We start from the raw sequence: 18,775 nt of genomic DNA on the forward strand, positions 1-18,775 counted from the left end.
TGATAGATGGACTGGAGGTAAAATGTTTCTCTTATCTCCATTTCTCTCTGCTTCTTCCATCTTCCGCCAGCTGTTTGTGGAATAACGGAGGAGGATCTCTGGGGGATGTGTTTAGCAGTGTCCTGACATTACTAGCCAGCGGTAATTGCTTTTACTAATGCATGTTGGTGTGTATTACTTGCGTACTGTAGTAGGGATGTGTTATTCGTCGACTGCTTTGTTTTGTTTGTAGGAATGGCATAAGTAAATCAGCGGTGTTAAACCTCATTGAAATGTCGATCGGCTTGGTCACATCTCTGGAAGTGGCTGTGAGAGAATGTAGAGGTGTTTTATGCCCGGTTGCCGTTGTGGTCACCGGCTGTATTTGTTTGTGTTATGCAGTGTATGTAAGTTATTTTTAGTTGTTGGAGAACAGCTGCAGACTGACAGGGCTGGAGCAGAACTGGCTCAAAATACAGCCTGCAGTCTTTTAACCGTGGGTAATGCCAGTGTTATTCTAGGTTAAAAATGTCGCTCTCAGGGCTGATCCGGTCAGTGTTGTCATGCAGCTCGTAAACTGAGATTAATATAGGTTTTAATACACTTGCCTGTGTATCTCTGCAGAGGCCTTCCTCAGTGTTTACATCTTTACATCAGACTATCAGATTGTCCAGAACAGTAGGTGGCAGCAATCACATTGCTGTATAATGCAATCCTTTGAACTGTAGGAGAGGAAGAGAGTTACTAGTTGAGAGCTGTGTCATGCTAATTGTCATTCTACCTAATTATTAAGTATCACAGTATCTTTTTTTAATGGTGTTTTTTGCCTTAATTAGTATAGCGGATAGTGAACAGGAAGTGTGAGAGAAAGAGAGGGATGGGAACAGAAAGGACCATGAGCTGGCTTTCAAATTTGGTTTGGCCACAAGGTTTATTGAAAGTGTGTACAATTCGGCTATCCCTAGAAATGAACAAAGATATGACAAAACCTCCCTTCTGGGATGTTACAGTATAAGCGCACTACAGTTTTGTCGTTTGACGCTTTAAATGCTTAAGCTGTTTTAAGTCAGGTGGATTCCGATTGGCCCTAGTTATAATAAATGTCCTTGGTGTGAATGGGCCTAACATTAACATTAACCCAAACCCTGATTAAAAACACAACATTTATTTTATTTGTTATATTCATTTTTCTAATCCAATACTGTAATAAACAGAATGTCATTGTCCGTTGGTGTGGACACTATGGAAGTAATAGTAACCACAGAATAAAAAATAAAAAGGTATTGCGAGTTTTTATCTCACAATTCAGACTTTTTATCTCACAATTGAGAATTGCCTGACATAAAGTCGCAATTGCGAGTTATAAAGTCAGAATTGCGCGATATAAAGTCGCATTTTCGAGTTATAAAGTCAGAATTGCGTGATATAAAGTCTCAATTGCGAGTTATAAAGTCAGAATTGTGTGATATAAAGTCACAGTTGCGAGTTATAAAGTCAGAATTGCGTGATATAAAGTTGCAGTTGCGAGTTATAAAGTCAGAATTGCGCAATATAAAGTCTCAATTGCGAGTTATAAAGTCAGAATTGCGTGATATAAAGTCGCAGTTTCGAGTTATAAAGTCAGAATTGTGTGATATAAAGTCACAGTTGCGAGTTATAAAGTCAGAATTGCGTGATATAAAGTCACAGTTGCAAGTTATAAAGTCAGAATTGCACAATATAAAGTCTCAATTGCGAGTTATAAAGTCAGAATTGCGTGATATAAAGTCGCAGTTGTCAGTTATAAAGTCAGAATTGTGTGATATAAAGTCTCAATTGCGAGTTATAAAGTCAGAATTGCGTGATATAAAGTCGCAGTTGTCAGTTATAAAGTCAGAATTGTGTGATATAAAGTCGCAATTGCGAGTTATAAAGTCAGAATTGCGTGGTATAAAGTCGCAGTTGTCAGTTATAAAGTCAGAATTGTGTGATATAAAGTCGCAATTGCGAGTTATAAAGTCAGAATTCTTAGAATTCTGACTTTGTATTTTGCAATTCTGAGAAATAAAGTAAGAATTGTGAGATGTAAACTCGTAATTGTGAGATAAAAAGTCGCAATTATCTTTTACATTTTTTTATTCAGTGGCGGAAACAAGCTTCCATAGGACACCAGTGTTTTGTTACATAAATATTATTATTGGTATGAGTGGCGGCTCGTGGGTTTTAAAATAGAGAAGGCACACTAAATTGTAATGTCTGGGGATACCCTGCCGAGGATGGAGATGACGATGATGAATATTTATTATTTACTTAACTGTTTTAAATGGCTTTTTGGTAAATTTTAGACAGAAACTGTAAAGAAAATTACACATACATTAATATAATACAAATATAAATTCCCACAATCACTTGAAGCAAACATCCATCCCTTCTTAAATGTCCGTTTTAAAAGAGCGTGCTGGGCCATTTAGTGAAGCTGTAGCCTATATATCCAGCTTAGGCATGGAAGCTTCTTCGTTTTTAATTTGTAGATACTGTTTGACTGATAGCTTTTGTAAATTTGAACACTATTGGCTATTTTTTTTAATTTATTTTTTATTTTTTTACCAACAGAGGAATTGTATTAACATTAAATCGTACCTCTCCCATTTTCTCCTCAAAATCGACGAGCCGCACTGCTTGGTATATACAGCGATGAGCCATTACATTATGACCACCTACCTAATAACCTCCTTTAGGACCTCCTTTAGCCCACAAAACTATGCGGCGAGGCATTGATTTTACAAGGTGGTGATAGATCTATTGGTGTATCGGGTACCATAATGTCAGCAACAGGTCCTCCAGTTCGAAAACCGCTGGCGAAACCGCTTTTCCAAGTCGAACCACAAATGTTTGATTGGGTTCATGTCAGGTGAATTTGGAGGCAAAGGCATTAACAGATACCTGACAGCAGTAAGGGATTGTGCTATTGGGAAGGAAACATCGCCCACAGCATAAAAGCCCAAAAGTGCATCCAGGTGCCATTGCCTCTTTTGGTAATCGGCATATCCGCGCTCGGCTGCCGACGTGATGCACCAGGAATCTTGATTCACAAGGCCAGGCCACTTTATTCCAATCAACCACAGTCCAATCTCAATGATCTTGGGCCTATTCCAGGCATTGCTGGTGATGGCGTACAGTTAACATGGGCACCCGGCTGGGTCGTCAGCTGCTTTAGGCCCATATGCAGAAGGCTGTGATGAACTGTGTGCTGTCACACATTTCTCTGGTCACCGCTGTTGTAACTGCTGGTGATTTGTCGCACTGTGGCCCTGTAGTCGCTGTGAAAAATGCACAGCAGTCTCCACTCCCCTCTGGCATCAATGAGCTGCTGACACACTCGACTGGATCACGGTTCGTCGTTTGGCCATCTGTGCACCAATTTTGATATGTATTGACTACAGCGGCACATGAACAACTCACAAGCTGCGCCGTTTCCGAGATCGAAGTCCAGAGGCGCCGTGCCATCACAATTTGTCCTTTATCAAACTCCGATAAATCGGCAGCTTTTACATTCTGACACGGAACAGTCTAATGACCAAAAGCCGGTCCTCGGGTGGCATATATACTGCACTGATTGCTCAAGGATGGGTGGTCATAATGTAATGGCTCATCGGTGTATAAGGCTTTAGTTTGTAGGAAATGGATAATTTCTATCGGACCTTGAAAGTTCTTTAGACACATAAGCCACGTTTCCACCCGAAATAACCCGCAACAATTTGTCCCAGGAACTTTTTTCCCCCAGACCTGTTGCTGTCTGTGTTTCTATCGTGGTCTAGAATACCATGAAGATTAGGCAAATAGTCTGGTGACGTAGGACTGCGCGCTACTTTCCAGTTCCTGCTGGATTTCATCCTCTGAATTTAAGCTTAATAAAGCCTGAACCTCGTCATCGGTCATATTTTTTTAACTCCATTGTTGATTCGAATAGCAGACGACTGTTACTGCACGTACCGCAACAGACTTTAAAAAATGGTGGTTGAAATAAAACGCTGCATGGAGTCAACCAATCAAAATTCTGCGTGAACTCAACCAATCAGCATGTTCAGGGCCCAAGTCCCACCCCTGAAAGTTCCTGTACTTTGAAAAAGTACTACCTCGCAAGCAGGGACTATGTGAGGGGAAATATTGTCCATTGTCAATAATGTAGCAATGTATGAAGCACGGCTCAGACAGAAGTCACTTAAAAAACAAAACAAATAGCTTTCTGTTGGTCCATGTTACCAACTTTTGTATGAAGAAATGTTAGATCGTGTGGATTCCTATTGAAATGACTGGATTTCGAAAAATTGTAGTACAATGTTGTAAATGTGACTGCATTTAAAGTCTGGCTTTTCTTTAGCATGCAGCTTGTGCTGAAGTATTTGTTCAGGTTTTAATTGTTGAATTTTTTTTTTTCTTTGTGTGTGAAGTTAAACAGCAGACTTATGAATTGGTTTGAAGTTTTGAAACTACTATAGTCTCTGTCATGTTTAATACTCATGTTTAAGCTCTGTTTCTATGCATCCTTTATTGTGATGATATAGAAAACATTATAAAGCTGCAGTACTTTGTATAAAAGCTTGACTTTGTTCAAATAAATGTAAAAAAAAAAAACTTTGTGTTTGTGCAGGTGGATAAGCAGCAGCAGAGTAAGGATTCTGTGTACTTCAGAGATGGCGTACGGAGGATAGATTTTGTTCTGTCTTACATTGACGACAAGGATGGAGAAAAGAAACAGGTTTGTTATCCACTCTATGATGTATTCATATAATAACATTTGGCTTCCCTCTGTGAACTGTGTGTGTGGATGTGTTGGGGGAGTCATTTGCTAAACAAATGACTAACTTGTAAACTGAATAGTAATCCTGCAAAACAATGACTGATCCTAATCCTTACAAATAATGATTAGCACTGAGTCAGACTTTCTGCAAGCCACTTAAAAAACATGTTAGTAAATGTAGCTAATTTTGGGTCAAATGAGTTTTGTGGTTTTATCTCAATCTACAGTAGATCTGTAGATCTAACCGACTGTGCGTATCTTCACACTGCTGATAACACTAGCTGTCATAAACATTTAAGGCATCCTAGATAAACTTTCTCATGGTGAAAGTGAGAGTGCTAAGTACTTGTATCTCTGATTTGATAAGCCTACTGTACATAATTTACGTCGCATTAAGAAAAGACTTCAATATTGGTCATGTAATTGATTTAAGGCATACATTATGTTAAAAATTACACTGAAAATTCCAAAAAGAAAATGCGCACTTTAAATACCCGGATGGTGCCCTAAATTAACAGGAAAAACGACCTGTGGAATAGCTTTTTAGACTCCGATGTTGAATGACAAAATAACCTTATAAAGTTTATACACTACACGGATGAGTACATAATACATGAGTACATGGAGTATAAGTGTATAGTGCGTCATTAGGGACGCAGCTTTAGTATGGTGAAATATTAGTCATAAATACACAATTATATCCAACAAAAAAATCAGTTGTAAAAAAAGTAAAAATATTAAATTTTATTAGTTACAATCAATCACACACGTAGACAATGAGAAAAAGCTTTCAACTCTGTCCTCCAGATGAGCACTCTCAGTAGCCCCCAAACTGTGCTGTCAGCCCTTCTCACACCACTGTGTGTGTGTCATAGTCTTGTGTACTTCCACATTCTTGTTACTCATAAATTATGTGCTTTACCAGGCCTGGGCTGGAACTCACACACACTTCACACACATACAGCTCTGCAGACAGAAATAATCTTGTCATAAGTAGTTACCAGACACCCTTCTTGAGCCATGTACTATGTATTATGTACTATGTATTGCACCAAAAGCACAACTCTGATTGTCAGATGTGTTATTGATCTTTCATGCAGGATCGAAGGAAGGAGTTTGAGGCTAACTTACAGAAAGCCGGACTTGACCTGGAGACTGAGGACAAATCTGTGAGTAAAACAATTCACATATGCCACCAACAAGCCATTTCAGGACAGCGATACGTCATCAGATTAGTTCTCACTGTATCTCACAAATAAATATATTGATTCATAAGCACTAGATTATTATGATTCTGCAATGTCTGATCATTAGCAATATATTTCATCGTATTTGTTTAGCTGGGTACAATATAAAGGATTGTTTTAGCAGTTAGTATCCATTAGAGGGCAGTGAACTTCATGTTAACACACAACTCAACTCAACTTTATTTCTAGAGCACTTTCAAAAACCACAGTGGGTATCAAAGTGCTGTACATGAGAATAACAAAAAAGCTCTATCACCTCTATATTTCAAGCGCGATCAGCAGACACAGCTAATCATTGGAGCAAAGAGATCTCAAAGGTTTATGTAAACTAATTAAATCAGAGATTTACTTAGTTGCTAAGCCATGATGGAGAGATTTGAAACCATATAATAACACTTTATACTGTATTCTGTATCGAATCGGTAACCAATGTAATGAAATCAATACAGGAGTAATATGGTCTCTTCACTTACATACAAGTTCTGTCAGGACCATTATCGCCAAATACGATTGACCATTATCATATAGTTTGGATTGGCGGTATGGTTCTGTTCTGGGCAAGAACTCCCTGCGCATCCATACAGCCCAGCGTGGATAAGAGCAGGAGCGCAGCGTTAACCCCCCTTAAGGGAAACAGAACAGAACCAACATAAATGTATTGCAGATATCATTAATTCAAGATTTTAAAGTATTACATAATTTCGAAAATGTATTCTGATTCAAAGGGCACTCAGAAGGCCAAATCCTGACTGATGAGAGGGGGAGCTGGAGATGGAGGAGGGAATTAGCTCCTGAGAACGCGATAGCTGCTGATAATACTGAAGGAGCTTATATATGTATACAGTGATAGGCGTCGTATTCCTATAGGTAGACGTTGATCAGCTGAGAGTCAGCTGATGCGAGCTTGTCTAACGTGGCCTGCCAGAACTGACGCTACGCTTAATTTCTGTCACCATTTCTTGCCCTCATGTCTGTTCAAACCTGAGGACTTCCATTCTTCTGCAGAACACGAGGAGACATTTTAGCAAATAATTGGGATGGGGACCTTTGAGTTTTGAACCATAGAAATGCCAGAATTCCATTATGGCAGTCAATGGGGCCCATTAACTGTTTGTCTACCGACATTGTTCAAAACATCTTCTTATCTTCTTTTTACTAAAAATGTATTTCTCCTGAAGCATGAATGATTGTGCTGATGCAATGTTCATTTTTACCTGATACTGTGCATAAAAAAAGAAAAGTGTACCAGAAAGGGCATTAGTAAAAATGTATAAACAAGTTCACACTTTTCTTATGTGTCACATGTGTGTCTTTCCAGGAGTCGGAAGATGGAAAGACATACTTCCTGAAGATCCACGTACCATGGGAAGTGCTGGCAACATATGCAGATGTTCTGAAAATCAAAGTGCCTTTTAAAGTCAATGATATTCCAGCTAAAAAAGAAGTGCCCATGAGCTGGCTCTTCACGCCCTACCGTCTGCCTGATCATGTGATGAATCCTGAGCCGGATTACTTCACCTACACGTTTGACAAGAGCAAGATTGACTTCTTCCTCATCGAAGATAAAGAAACCTTCTTTCCTCCGTCCACGAGGAACAGGATCGTAAGAAAAACGTTACTAGGCATTAGAAATGCCAAAAATACTTAGATTTATTTTATATATAAAAGGCATTTAGTCTTCAGTGTCCCACAATGCTTCAGAAATCATTATAATATGCTGATTTGGTGCTCAAACATAATCAGTTACTGTTAGTTCTCAATTATTAATAATGATTCTTATTATTAACAATGTTGAAAACCATTTTCAGGATTCTTTTTTAAAAGAAAGTTTTTAATAAACAGCATTTATTTAAAATAGAAATCTTTGGTAAAAGTATAAACGTATTTACTTTTCTCACTTATAGTCACTTTTGATCAATTGAACATGTCCTTGCTGAATAAAAGTTTTTAGTTTTTTTTTAAGTCATGCTTAACCCAGACTTTTTAAGTATTTCACAGATTCCACAAAAATATGAAGCAGCAAAAACGTTTTCAACAATGAAAAAAGAAAGAAATGGTTCTTGAGGACCAAATCAGCATATTAGAATGATTTCTGAAGGATCATTTGACACTGAAGACTGGAGTAATTAGTTTTACCATCACAGGTATAAACTACATTAATAACAGATGTATAAAGATATTACATTTTATTAAACAACCTCCATTACAGTGTGGTCGTACTAACCTCTAAACTTCCAGAGCAGAGAAGTAGACTTTTTTAGCTTTTACTAAGGAACTGCCCTGTAACCAAAGGCTTGGCTTATTTTCTTCTCCACGTAGGTATATTACCTCCTTTCCCGAATTCCATACAGTAAAGATGACAAGGACAAGAAGGGCATTAAGAGGCTGCTGAACAACGGGACCTACACATCTGCCTTCCCTCTGCATGACGTAGGTCTTTTACATGGGAAGATGTGCCTCAAAACCATCAAACCTACTTAGTCGATGTTTCTCTGGAGACTTGAAATGGTGGCAATGATTCAAAAGGTTTTGCTCTGTTGAAAAACTAACGTCAATGTGTGTTTTTGTAGTGTAGGTACTGGAACAAGTCTCGTGATGCTAACTGTGAGAGCGAACGCTATTCCCTGTATAAACACTGGGCCCGTTTCAGCCGCTTTTACAAGGAGCAGCCGCTCAACCTCATCCGGTAAGGCCAACCGCAGCCTTGGTTTGTATTTAACTTCCAAAGAAAAACAGTTTAAAAAATTATCTTGATATTTTAAGATATTATTTATTTTTATTTTTCAATCAAGAAGAAACATCATCTTAAACAGCCATTGTTGTCACACTATGTTCAGTTAGTTTCATTATCATGAACTTTTAGGTTGTGTTCATCATGTGTTCCTTTGTTCAGTTTGTCTCAGCTGTGTTCTATTAATCATCCTCATTTGTGTTTGCTATATAAGTTGGTCCCTCACATTCATTCTCTGTCCGATCACCATTATCCTAAGTGTGTGTTGCCCTGCCTGTTTGCCCATTGGATATTTGTCACTAAACTTTGTGTTGGAAAGTTACTCTTCTGTCTGCCTTAAACCACATGTGACAATTGTAGGCAAATAGATTAAATCTTTTTTTTTTTACAAAAAGGTTAAAATTGTATTTAGTGTTTGTTGAAATACATGTATATACATACATAATTCGAACAGTAGTCAGGGGCGGAACTACCCTCTGGTTTGACCAAGTGCTCATGAAACCTGTTTTTTCAATTCAGTAGCACTAGGGTACAGAAATTCACACAGTGCAATAGCTAAAACAGTAGAAATCTAGTTAAAATCAAGACATTTTATAGATGTTTTTTTCTTAATGAACACAAGGAAGAATGGTTAAACATTTTAATTTGTATGCACCAGTATAACATTACAAGTGATAAACAGTCATATGCATATACTAAAATATTTACCGTTAAATGCTGACGCATACTTTGCACCATAGCTTTTGTTAAAGAAATGAACTCAATACATAAAATACTCAATATTAAATAGAGAGAATGTGATGCATGTTACTTTTGCTGACACCTTGAGGAAGTGGATGGACATTTTCATTGAATAATTTCTGATTCCTGTACTAAAGGAAGTACTATGGAGAGAAGATCGGCATCTACTTCGCTTGGCTGGGTTTCTACACAGAGATGCTGTCTTATGCCGCAGTTGTTGGTCTACTCTGTTTCATCTATGGTGTGGCCACCTTTGAGAACAATGTCTGGAGGTGAGGATGAGGCTAGAAAACTGAGTGTAGAAGAAGACAGTTCATGCTAATGCCTGCTTTAGCGCCCCTTGTGGCAGTGCTGAGAGTGCAATGCATTAAGAATCACTCAGACACATTTCGGAAACACATAGAGGCCTAAGACACAAGTTATGAGTTTGGGTTCACAGAAACAAATTTTGAGACAGTTTTTGTTGTCTTCTGTAGTAAAGAGATCTGTAATGAGACCATTGGTGGGCAGATTGTCATGTGTCCTCTCTGCGATAAGAAATGCGGCTACTGGAAGCTCAGCACAACCTGTAGCTCTTCGTGGGTGAGTAAACGTAAAAAGGTTTAAATGGTGTAACAATTTTTTTATGGAGCGTGTTTTTTTGCATACTTTTTGATGTAAAGTCATGCATTCTCTCGCCTTTTAGCAATCATATCTGTTTGACAACACAGCCACGGTGTTCTTTGCAATATTCATGGGAATATGGGGTGAGTAAAGAGTTTTTAGCTCTTTGTAACGTTTCTGTGCTGGTTCTACAATTGTTTTGTTATCTGTATTTGTTACTTCAAACTACTGTCTGCTTTTCATCATACTTTTGTACAGCTGGGTGCCAGTTGATCAGCCAATGAAAATAGGGATGGGCCATAATTTAAGAGAATGTGCAGATGTAGTTTTAATTAGTTTGGTTTTAATTATTATGATCATGATAAAAATGACACATACCTTGACTAAGGTTTATAAATAGGGCCGTCACGATTCATTGATTAAATGTGAGTACTCGAATAAAAAAAAAAATATTGAATTGCAATTTACTTTGCAATTTAATTAGCAAAATACTGGAAGTGGCGCATTTCAAGGACGAGAAACCACAAACCGCATTATTAGACTGTTTTCTAAGGCTGCACAATATATAAAAAATTGAATGTATAATGTAGCATACTATTGTGAAATTACAAAGTCTGCTATTCAATTAAAAATATATATGCGCTGCGGGTTTCAGAGTGGAGCGCAGCGCTTTAATCATTTACATGAGTGCAGGTTGCGTGTTTCTTCCAGCGTCTCAGAGCGGCTCCGTTCACAGTAAATTCTGCTCCACGCATCTCTTCATGTGCTGTTTGTTTGGGTTTCCAATAATGTGTATTTGGGAACGCACAAGTCTGACAAGCTTTGTGTTTCATTGTGTTAGCTCGGTTAACAAACTCCATCTCTGCGTATGCTGTGAGTTTGGGTTGCTTATAACATTCATCTAGGAATACAGCGTGCACCATTTCACCAGATTTGTAATGTGCCCATGCCAACACAAAAGAATACATCAATATGTTTCTAAATATACAAATTGTTGTTCATCGCAAATTCAAAATGAAAGTTTAAACCCTCATAGCATTTCAATTGTAAAGAAGTGGCTAAATATTTAGTGGATTAAATGTTATTTGGCCAATATTAATCAAGGATTTGATCATGCTGTAATCAATGTGTAATAAAAACAATTGCCAGGCTGTTGGTGCCCTCTGCAGGCATTTGTTATAATACATAATGTACAAACATTGATTGTTTATATTATGTTTAATATCAATATATTTATGTATTTTAACAGTGTTGTTCAATAAAACCATATGATTACTTGCTCATAAAACTTTATTTGAACCACTTATAATTGCCTCATTGTTATTATACAGTATAAGTATTTTAAGTAATTTTAAAGGCTGTTGTTAACTTACCACAATTATCTGATTACTCGATCAATTGTCAAAATATTCTACAGATTTCTCGATTACCAAAAAAATGTGTTGGTGACAGCCCTGTTTAATTAATATTCCCTTTTACTCTAATGGTAATAGATGATTCTTCTACTAGGAAACTAGGAAAGTTGTCAGTCATTCATTTGTTTTCATCACATACAGTCCAGATTTTCAATAAACATTGTATTTAGCATGTCATGACATCTGGTTGCATGGAAACCATTTTTTTTAAAGGATATATATTTAGTACATTTTCAGGCTGTTATGTGCAGTTCTTCATGAATGCAGATGAACAATGTATATGAATTTTAAGCTGTAATTTCCCTCCGGTGTCAGTGACTTTGTTCCTGGAGTTCTGGAAGCGGCGTCAGGCCCGACTGGAGTACGAGTGGGATCTGGTTGACTTTGAGGAAGAGCAACAACAGCTGCAGCTTAGACCCGAATACGAGATCAAGTGCACCAGTCGACGGCTCAACAACGTTACACAAGTAAGCATCTATTTGCCTTCTGACCCAGAGATTTTATGTTGTCAAATTTAGATCACGTAGAGCAGTGTTCTTCATTCCTGCTCTTGGAGAGCCACTAACCTACAGACTTTAGATCCAGATGTGCTCCAGTTCAACTGGCCATCATTTGATTCAGGTGTGCTGGAACGAAACAACTCTCCAGGACCATGAATGAGGAATAAAGGATTTATAATTAATTTTAGTGACTGATTCATTTAGCAGTGTATTATGCTACTGACATTTTTTTCTTCATTCTACAGAGAATTTGTTGTTTGCTCATAATGTTCATTGCAAGATTTTCTTGAATTTCACCATTTGCCCTGCATTTAAATGTTTGTCAAACTTATATTGCAGCTGTTCTTCATTGTTTTATCTCTTCTTTCAGCTGATTTTATATTAGCCAATCATATTTTTTCAACTGTACATAATTGTAAACTCAGGCAAATTAAAAGGGTTACTTGTCTAGTTAGAAAATGTTTAACCAGACTCAGTGATATTGGTGAGTTGTGAGATGTAAGGTGGATCCATTAGTCAGCGTCGTTTAACATGAAATGAAAATGAGACCGATGAATAGACGTACAATATGTTCAGTATGTTGCTCTGCATTAAGGTCTCTGGTCAAATCTAATTGTCTCAGTCCATATTTGATGAAGTTTTTCAGTCTTTCATAAGATGAACATAGTGAATGACACTTGTACATTCACATAAAGCTGTAAAATCTACTGTTAATGTTGAGAAAACTAGTTAATCTGAAATGCAGTCAAATTAAATTTCAAACCATATAAATATGAATGTGGTTTAGATTGGGTTTGTAAAAATCTGCTGTTAAATGGACAGAAAATGAGTTTACAGAGTCGAAGGTAAACTCCCGAGTTTGGACGTCAAGGTTAGTTTATCCACCAACCGACTGAAGAAACTAGATAATTGCGTGTCTGTTTGACTTTGCTCACGCTGTATAGGAACAGGAGTGGGTTCTAGACCAGACACCAGCTGATAAAGCAGGCAGGTTTATCCTGTGCTGGACCACTGTTGTCTTGTGGGTAAGGCAGGCACAGGACGAAAAGAGATTGGTTTGATGTGTGTGAGTGTGTGTATAGCGTTAGCGACCTGCTCGCAGTGTGATCCCAGCTAGTCGTAGAATTGATCTGATTCTAGCGATCTCATTAGAAACAGGAAGAGTCCTCTAGACAGCATTGTGGACACTGACAGCACTAGTAAAGTGCTAGATTAGGGCTTCTGTCCCAGGTGTGTGGTGGTGGTTGCTCATGTTCCCTGCTTTGCTTGCTTGCTGTGTAGGAGATGGAGCCCTATTTACCTCTAACAAGCAAGTGTGCTCGCTCAATGCTGTCTGGGGCCACCGTCCTCTTCTGGGTGAGCATCAAAACGGTCTGCTACTTATAGCAGACTAAGACTTTCATTTTCCTTATACAGTAAAGTACAAATGTTGTCACCTTTTTATATTAGCACATAATGTACAAAAATACAGTGGGGTTCAAAAGTCTTAGACAACACTGAAAATCTGGGATTCAAAATTGAATTAAACTTGGAAACTTGAAAGTTTTAAGATTTTTAAACATCATAAATGTTATGACATAACACCATGTCCTAACTAGACACGATGCGATAAGATTCCTCTATTTATCTGTCCACAAAACTACGAGACGCTACAAAATCAATCAGAAACCACAGCCAATTGGTTCCTTTAATTTATTTTCAAGGTCTGAGGTAAATTTTTCATTGTGGCTTTCAGTATGGCTATAAAGGTCATGCAAAATGATATTCAAACTCACATTAAATTAAACATTAAAGGAAAAGTTACCCAAAAATAAAAATGACCCCATGATTTACTCCCCCTTAAGCCATCCTAGGTGTATATGACTTTCTTATTTCAAACAAACACAATCAACTGTCGGAAGCTAGTGATTTTAGTTTGTAAATATATAAAATTAATATTTTTCTTACAAAAACGCATCGCTTGACTTCAGAAGGCCTTTATTAACCCCCCGGAGCCGTGTGGAGCACTTTTATGATGGATGGATGCACTTTTTTGGCCGTTTTAAAATATCATCCTCCATTCACTACCATTATAAAGCTTGGAAGAGCCAAGATATTTTTAATTATATCTCTGATTGTCGTTGTATGAAAGAAGAAAGAGTCATATACACCTTGGATGGCTTGAGGGTGAATAAATCATGGGGTAATTTTCATTTTTGGGGGAACTTACACTTTAATTAAGGCACATAATCATTACATGAGATTATCAACGTCATATTTTGTATGTTGTTGTAGAAACGGTTTCTAAAATATACTCCCATCGCTCATTGCGTATCGCCGTCATGGTTGAATAGGACAAAAGGTCTGATTACCTTGGAAAAGATACCCTTTATCGTGTGTCATGGCGTCCGTTGCATCTGGTTAGGACACAGTGATGAGGTGAACAAGAAATATTTGAGATTCTGCACTATTTCTTCAATAATCAAAAAATCAAATTTGTTTAATGCTCTTTGGATCATTTTCAAACCATGCTGGATAATGTCAGATTTGGTTCAGCTCAAGTGCTGCTGTCATTTACGCAAAATAGAGACACAAAATACTTAGAAATTCTTACTTTTTTTTTTTTTTTTTTAAATTAAAACCAATTGCTCATTACAAAATAGACAAAAACATTTTCACTAGTGGTCTCAGATTTTTGAACCCCATTGAATATATTAGCTCTGTTCCAATGCCTGAGCTGTCAACATACAGGCAGGGGTTCCCAATCCCGCTCCTGGAGATCTGCCTTCCTGCAAAGTTTATCCAACCCTGATTCAGCACAACTGAAGCAGCTAATGAAGATCTTCAGAAACTCTTGATAATTACACACAGGTGTGTTGGATCGGGGTTGATCTCCCTAGCTCTGCAGGTTGGTACTAGATCTCCAGGAACAGGATTGAGCACCCAAGGTCTAAGGCATCATGTGCAAAGATGTTATTTAATGCTGAAAAGTCAGTTAGCAATGGACTGTTTACTCAATAAATGCATGTGCTATGTTCTTCCATGCTTATTAGAGTTTTGTGTCATTAGCTAAGCAACATGCTAATATCAAAAACATTTTAAATCCATTGTGAATCAAATCTTCTGTAAACTTTGCATATAGAACGCCTTTTGTTTAATGTTGCGTATTAAATTCTTTATTATTATTGTATTGTATTTAATGACTGCCTTTGTGCAGTGTTCCAAATGAATAACTTACTGTAAGATTTCACTGCAGTTAGGTGGCGTTTACACAACATCGTTTCCAAGCAAAAACTATAAACTTTGTATGCGTTCTGGTGGCCTGAAAACACAAACTTTTGAAACGAGGTTTCAAAGTGCACGTTTTTGAAAATTATACTATTATTGTCTTCATGTAAACTACAAAACCGTGAATTTACAGTACGCATGCGAATTACGTTTTCAGTCTATAGGCGTGTGTGTTTCTTTACAAAGTGACATCGCCAACTACTGGCCTGACAGCAGAATACAGCGATTTTAGTCTTTTTCACGGATCCGTGTGAACGGGATCGATTTGAAACCGTTGTCGCCTGTACGCATTAAAATGCAAAGCAAAAACGTATTCCATTTTTTTTAGTACATTTTCATATAAATATACTCTTAAAAGCTGCCTATGTTGGTAGTAGTTTTGAAACAGAGCTATTATATACAAATATTAAACAGCAGATATCTATTTGCATAATATCTGTGTTAGACTGATGATTGAATGTTAATAAGTCACTGGACTGTATGGACACAGAATCACACATCAGTGAGTCAGTAAGTTAAATCACCAGCATTTTGCCTAAGGATGCATGTTTTTACCAGCATGAGGCATGTTACTGTTTTGGCATGTCGTAGTTCCTAGTTTCCACAGTGCTCTAATTAACAAAAAAAATTACAATATTTTTGTATGAATAATTGAGTTGTATACTAATTGCAGTGAATGAGTTGTTTTGTGTGTGTGACGTTTACCTCTCTCGTCCCAAAACCCAGATCTCTCTGATTATCGCCAGTATAATCGGTGTGATAGCGTACCGTCTGGCAGTGTTTGCGGCGTTTGCCAGCATCATGAAGGACAGCCCAACCAATAAGCTGGATGTAGTTGGAAACTTAATCACACCCCAGTTTGCCACATCCGTAACTGCTTCCTGCATCAACTTCGTCATCATCATGATTCTGAACTTCCTGTATGAGCGCGTAGCCATCAAGATCACTGATATGGGTGAGTCTTTCTTAACCTCAAACCTTTAACCTCAATTATGCTGACTAAAAAATCAAGTAATGTTGTAACTTTTTAATAAATATAATAAATACATTTAAATAAGATTATAAATAAATGTTATTTATTATCATTTAGATTTTTTTTCCAAAACTATTCTATTAATTTATTGTATTTATTTGTCATTTGCAACTTCCAATTTGTGAACGGATTGTTCTGATATGTTCCAATCAATTCATAAATGCTGGTGAATAAGTAATTGTAGAATTACTAAAGTATTTCCGTAATAAATATATGTTTGTAGGTTTGCATACTGACTTTTATTCACTTGTTTGTTTTGTCCACAGAGGTTCCCAAAACCCATGTGGAGTACGAGAACAAGCTAACAGTGAAGATGTTCCTCTTCCAGTTTGTCAACTACTATTCCTCATGTTTTTACGTCGCCTTTTTCAAGGGCAAATTTGTGGGTTACCCTGGCAACTATGCCTACATGTTCGGCAAATGGAGTGGGTTGAGAAATGAAGAGGTAGACCTGACATCCCATCAGAACTTTTTTCCATGCCATTATTATTTCACCTTTTAAAATGTTGAAATAATAATGGATGAATTATTGGATTAATGGATTATTGTCTGTGTAACTTAAATTTATATGAATTGTGTATAGAGTTAAAGCACAATAAAATGCATATTATTGTATAAAATTATAATGAATGAACTTATTTATGATGATCATAATTGTCTTTCCAGTGCGAGCCAGGCGGCTGTTTGATTGAGTTAACCACTCAGTTAGTGATAGTGATGGTGGGTAAACAGGTTTGGGGGAACATACAGGAAGCGCTCGTCCCGTAAGTCCCCATGACATCATAATCACACATTATATTCATAACCTTTCATTATTTGTTGCATGAATAGAGTATATACCTTAAGTAATACTTAATGTCATGACTAAACAGAGTATAATAATTCAGATCCACTCAATGTGGCTGTGTGTTTTTAATTTATTTATTAGTGTTAATGACTTATTTATTGATAGTGGGTAGTGTTTTATATATTTCTATATCTCCATGTTTATGTATGTAGCTGGTTGCGTAACTGGTGGGTGAGCAGAAGTGCTCGTAATCATCCAGAGAGTCTGTACAGCCGCTGGGAGCAGGATCATGACCTCCAGACCTTCAGTCAGCTCGGCCTGTTCTACGAGTACCTGGAGATGGGTGAGTGGAGACACAGACACACGCACACACTCCTGGGCAAAAGCAAAAGTGTGCAATACAATTTAAAGTGCTTTACACAGAAAGGATTTAAAATAATCACAAAATAAAAGCAAGGAAAATTAAAACCGCTATAAAAGGAACACCGGTGTATCATGTTTTTCACAACTCCCAGTTTTACTCTGAGATTTTCCCATGGTGATTACACTGGTGTCTTTTCTGCGCGCCTAAGAAATCTAACGGACGTCTCCGATGGACCCGATTCTTCCCTAAAGTCGGACAGGAGGAGCTCTAGGACTGACTCACGGGGTAACCTCAGGTTCACTGCCCCATCAGTCCAAACCCCAAAGATTTGTTCAGAAACTCTAGGAATTTTAATTACACATCAAACCCACTACTCCACCACAGACCCAGGTCATCAGCATGGTTTCATCTCTCAAAAATATTTAGGGATCTTTTAATGGTCTTCACCATTTTAATCACAAATCACTGGCCAGGAAATGAACAAGAATAGCACAAATACTGTAGATAAAGAAACTCAGCACGGCTTTCCACAGGAAGAAGAGTCAGTGTTGTTCTGCTCACTGTTAATGTCTTCAAACGTTGAAAAATGTCTCCCAGTTGGTTTGAGTTTAATGTGAGACCAAACATTCAAACCTGAGCTATACATGAGCCTGATGGACTCGTTCTCAAGACACTTCTTGGTTGTGTTTGCAGTTTGAGCAGGAGCAAAAATAACATCTGATCATCTTTAGAGAAGAGCTTTTCATTTCTGCTGTATTCTCCTGTTCTCCAAAACATGAGATGAGATTCCCAGTGAAGCAGCAGCTGAAAGGCTCCTCTTCCTCATGCTTCACTGAGCTAAATGCATTTATTATTATATTTCTCAGCAGATTTTTGAAGACATCGCTTATGCAACTCGTGTTTTATTGTGATTCATCACATTAAACTTCATTCTGAGACAGCAATGGCTTTTTAAATACTGCATTTTGGTGAAGACAAAAACAAGCTTAGTGTTTAGACATTTGTGGCTTGGCCCTTTTTTTTGCCCAGGAGTGTTTATATAAAATCATATATAAAAGATACAAGCAATATATTACCATCAATTATTACACAACCCTCTAGAATACTTGATTCTTTTTCTCTACAAGAAAGCTAATGAAATAATTTCATCTCAAATGAATATGTCTTGCCCATGTGTTAATTTCATACGTTGCTGTGAAATGAGTAGACTTTGCACTGGGGCCAAATAAGCATTTTTTGGTAACACTTTAATTTAAGGTGACGTAGTTACACGTTGCATGTACTTACTATAGTAATAACAGTAAATTATGCATAATTACAAGTAACTA

General features: G+C 37.4%; 1 protein-coding gene across 5 annotated transcripts in view; it reads left to right on the forward strand.

Moving 5' to 3' along the window:
• Positions 1 to 18,775, forward strand: part of ano5a (anoctamin 5a) — a 40,783-nt gene that overhangs the window by 16,577 nt on the left and 5,431 nt on the right. For 3 of the 5 annotated variants that reach the window (XM_081356106.1, XM_081356108.1, XM_081356109.1), the window contains 14 exons: positions 4,610 to 4,717; positions 5,860 to 5,928; positions 7,325 to 7,609; positions 8,326 to 8,436; positions 8,577 to 8,692; positions 9,616 to 9,750; positions 9,955 to 10,060; positions 10,164 to 10,224; positions 11,812 to 11,963; positions 12,941 to 13,021; positions 15,990 to 16,218; positions 16,563 to 16,741; positions 16,963 to 17,060; positions 17,296 to 17,426. In XM_081356106.1, the coding sequence (XP_081212232.1) occupies positions 4,610 to 4,717; positions 5,860 to 5,928; positions 7,325 to 7,609; positions 8,326 to 8,436; positions 8,577 to 8,692; positions 9,616 to 9,750; positions 9,955 to 10,060; positions 10,164 to 10,224; positions 11,812 to 11,963; positions 12,941 to 13,021; positions 15,990 to 16,218; positions 16,563 to 16,741; positions 16,963 to 17,060; positions 17,296 to 17,426 (1,861 nt within the window). Of the gene's footprint in view, positions 1 to 4,609; positions 4,718 to 5,859; positions 5,929 to 7,324; positions 7,610 to 8,325; positions 8,437 to 8,576; positions 8,693 to 9,615; positions 9,751 to 9,954; positions 10,061 to 10,163; positions 10,225 to 11,811; positions 11,964 to 12,940; positions 13,022 to 13,277; positions 13,353 to 15,989; positions 16,219 to 16,562; positions 16,742 to 16,962; positions 17,061 to 17,295; positions 17,427 to 18,775 lie in introns of all 5 variants that reach the window. The other 2 variants (XM_081356107.1, XM_081356110.1) reach the window with 1 other exon arrangement.

The sequence above is a fragment of the Scardinius erythrophthalmus genome (assembly GCF_964197995.2).
Source record: "Scardinius erythrophthalmus genome assembly, chromosome: 24".
In the NCBI taxonomy this organism is placed as follows: domain Eukaryota; kingdom Metazoa; phylum Chordata; class Actinopteri; order Cypriniformes; family Leuciscidae; genus Scardinius; species Scardinius erythrophthalmus.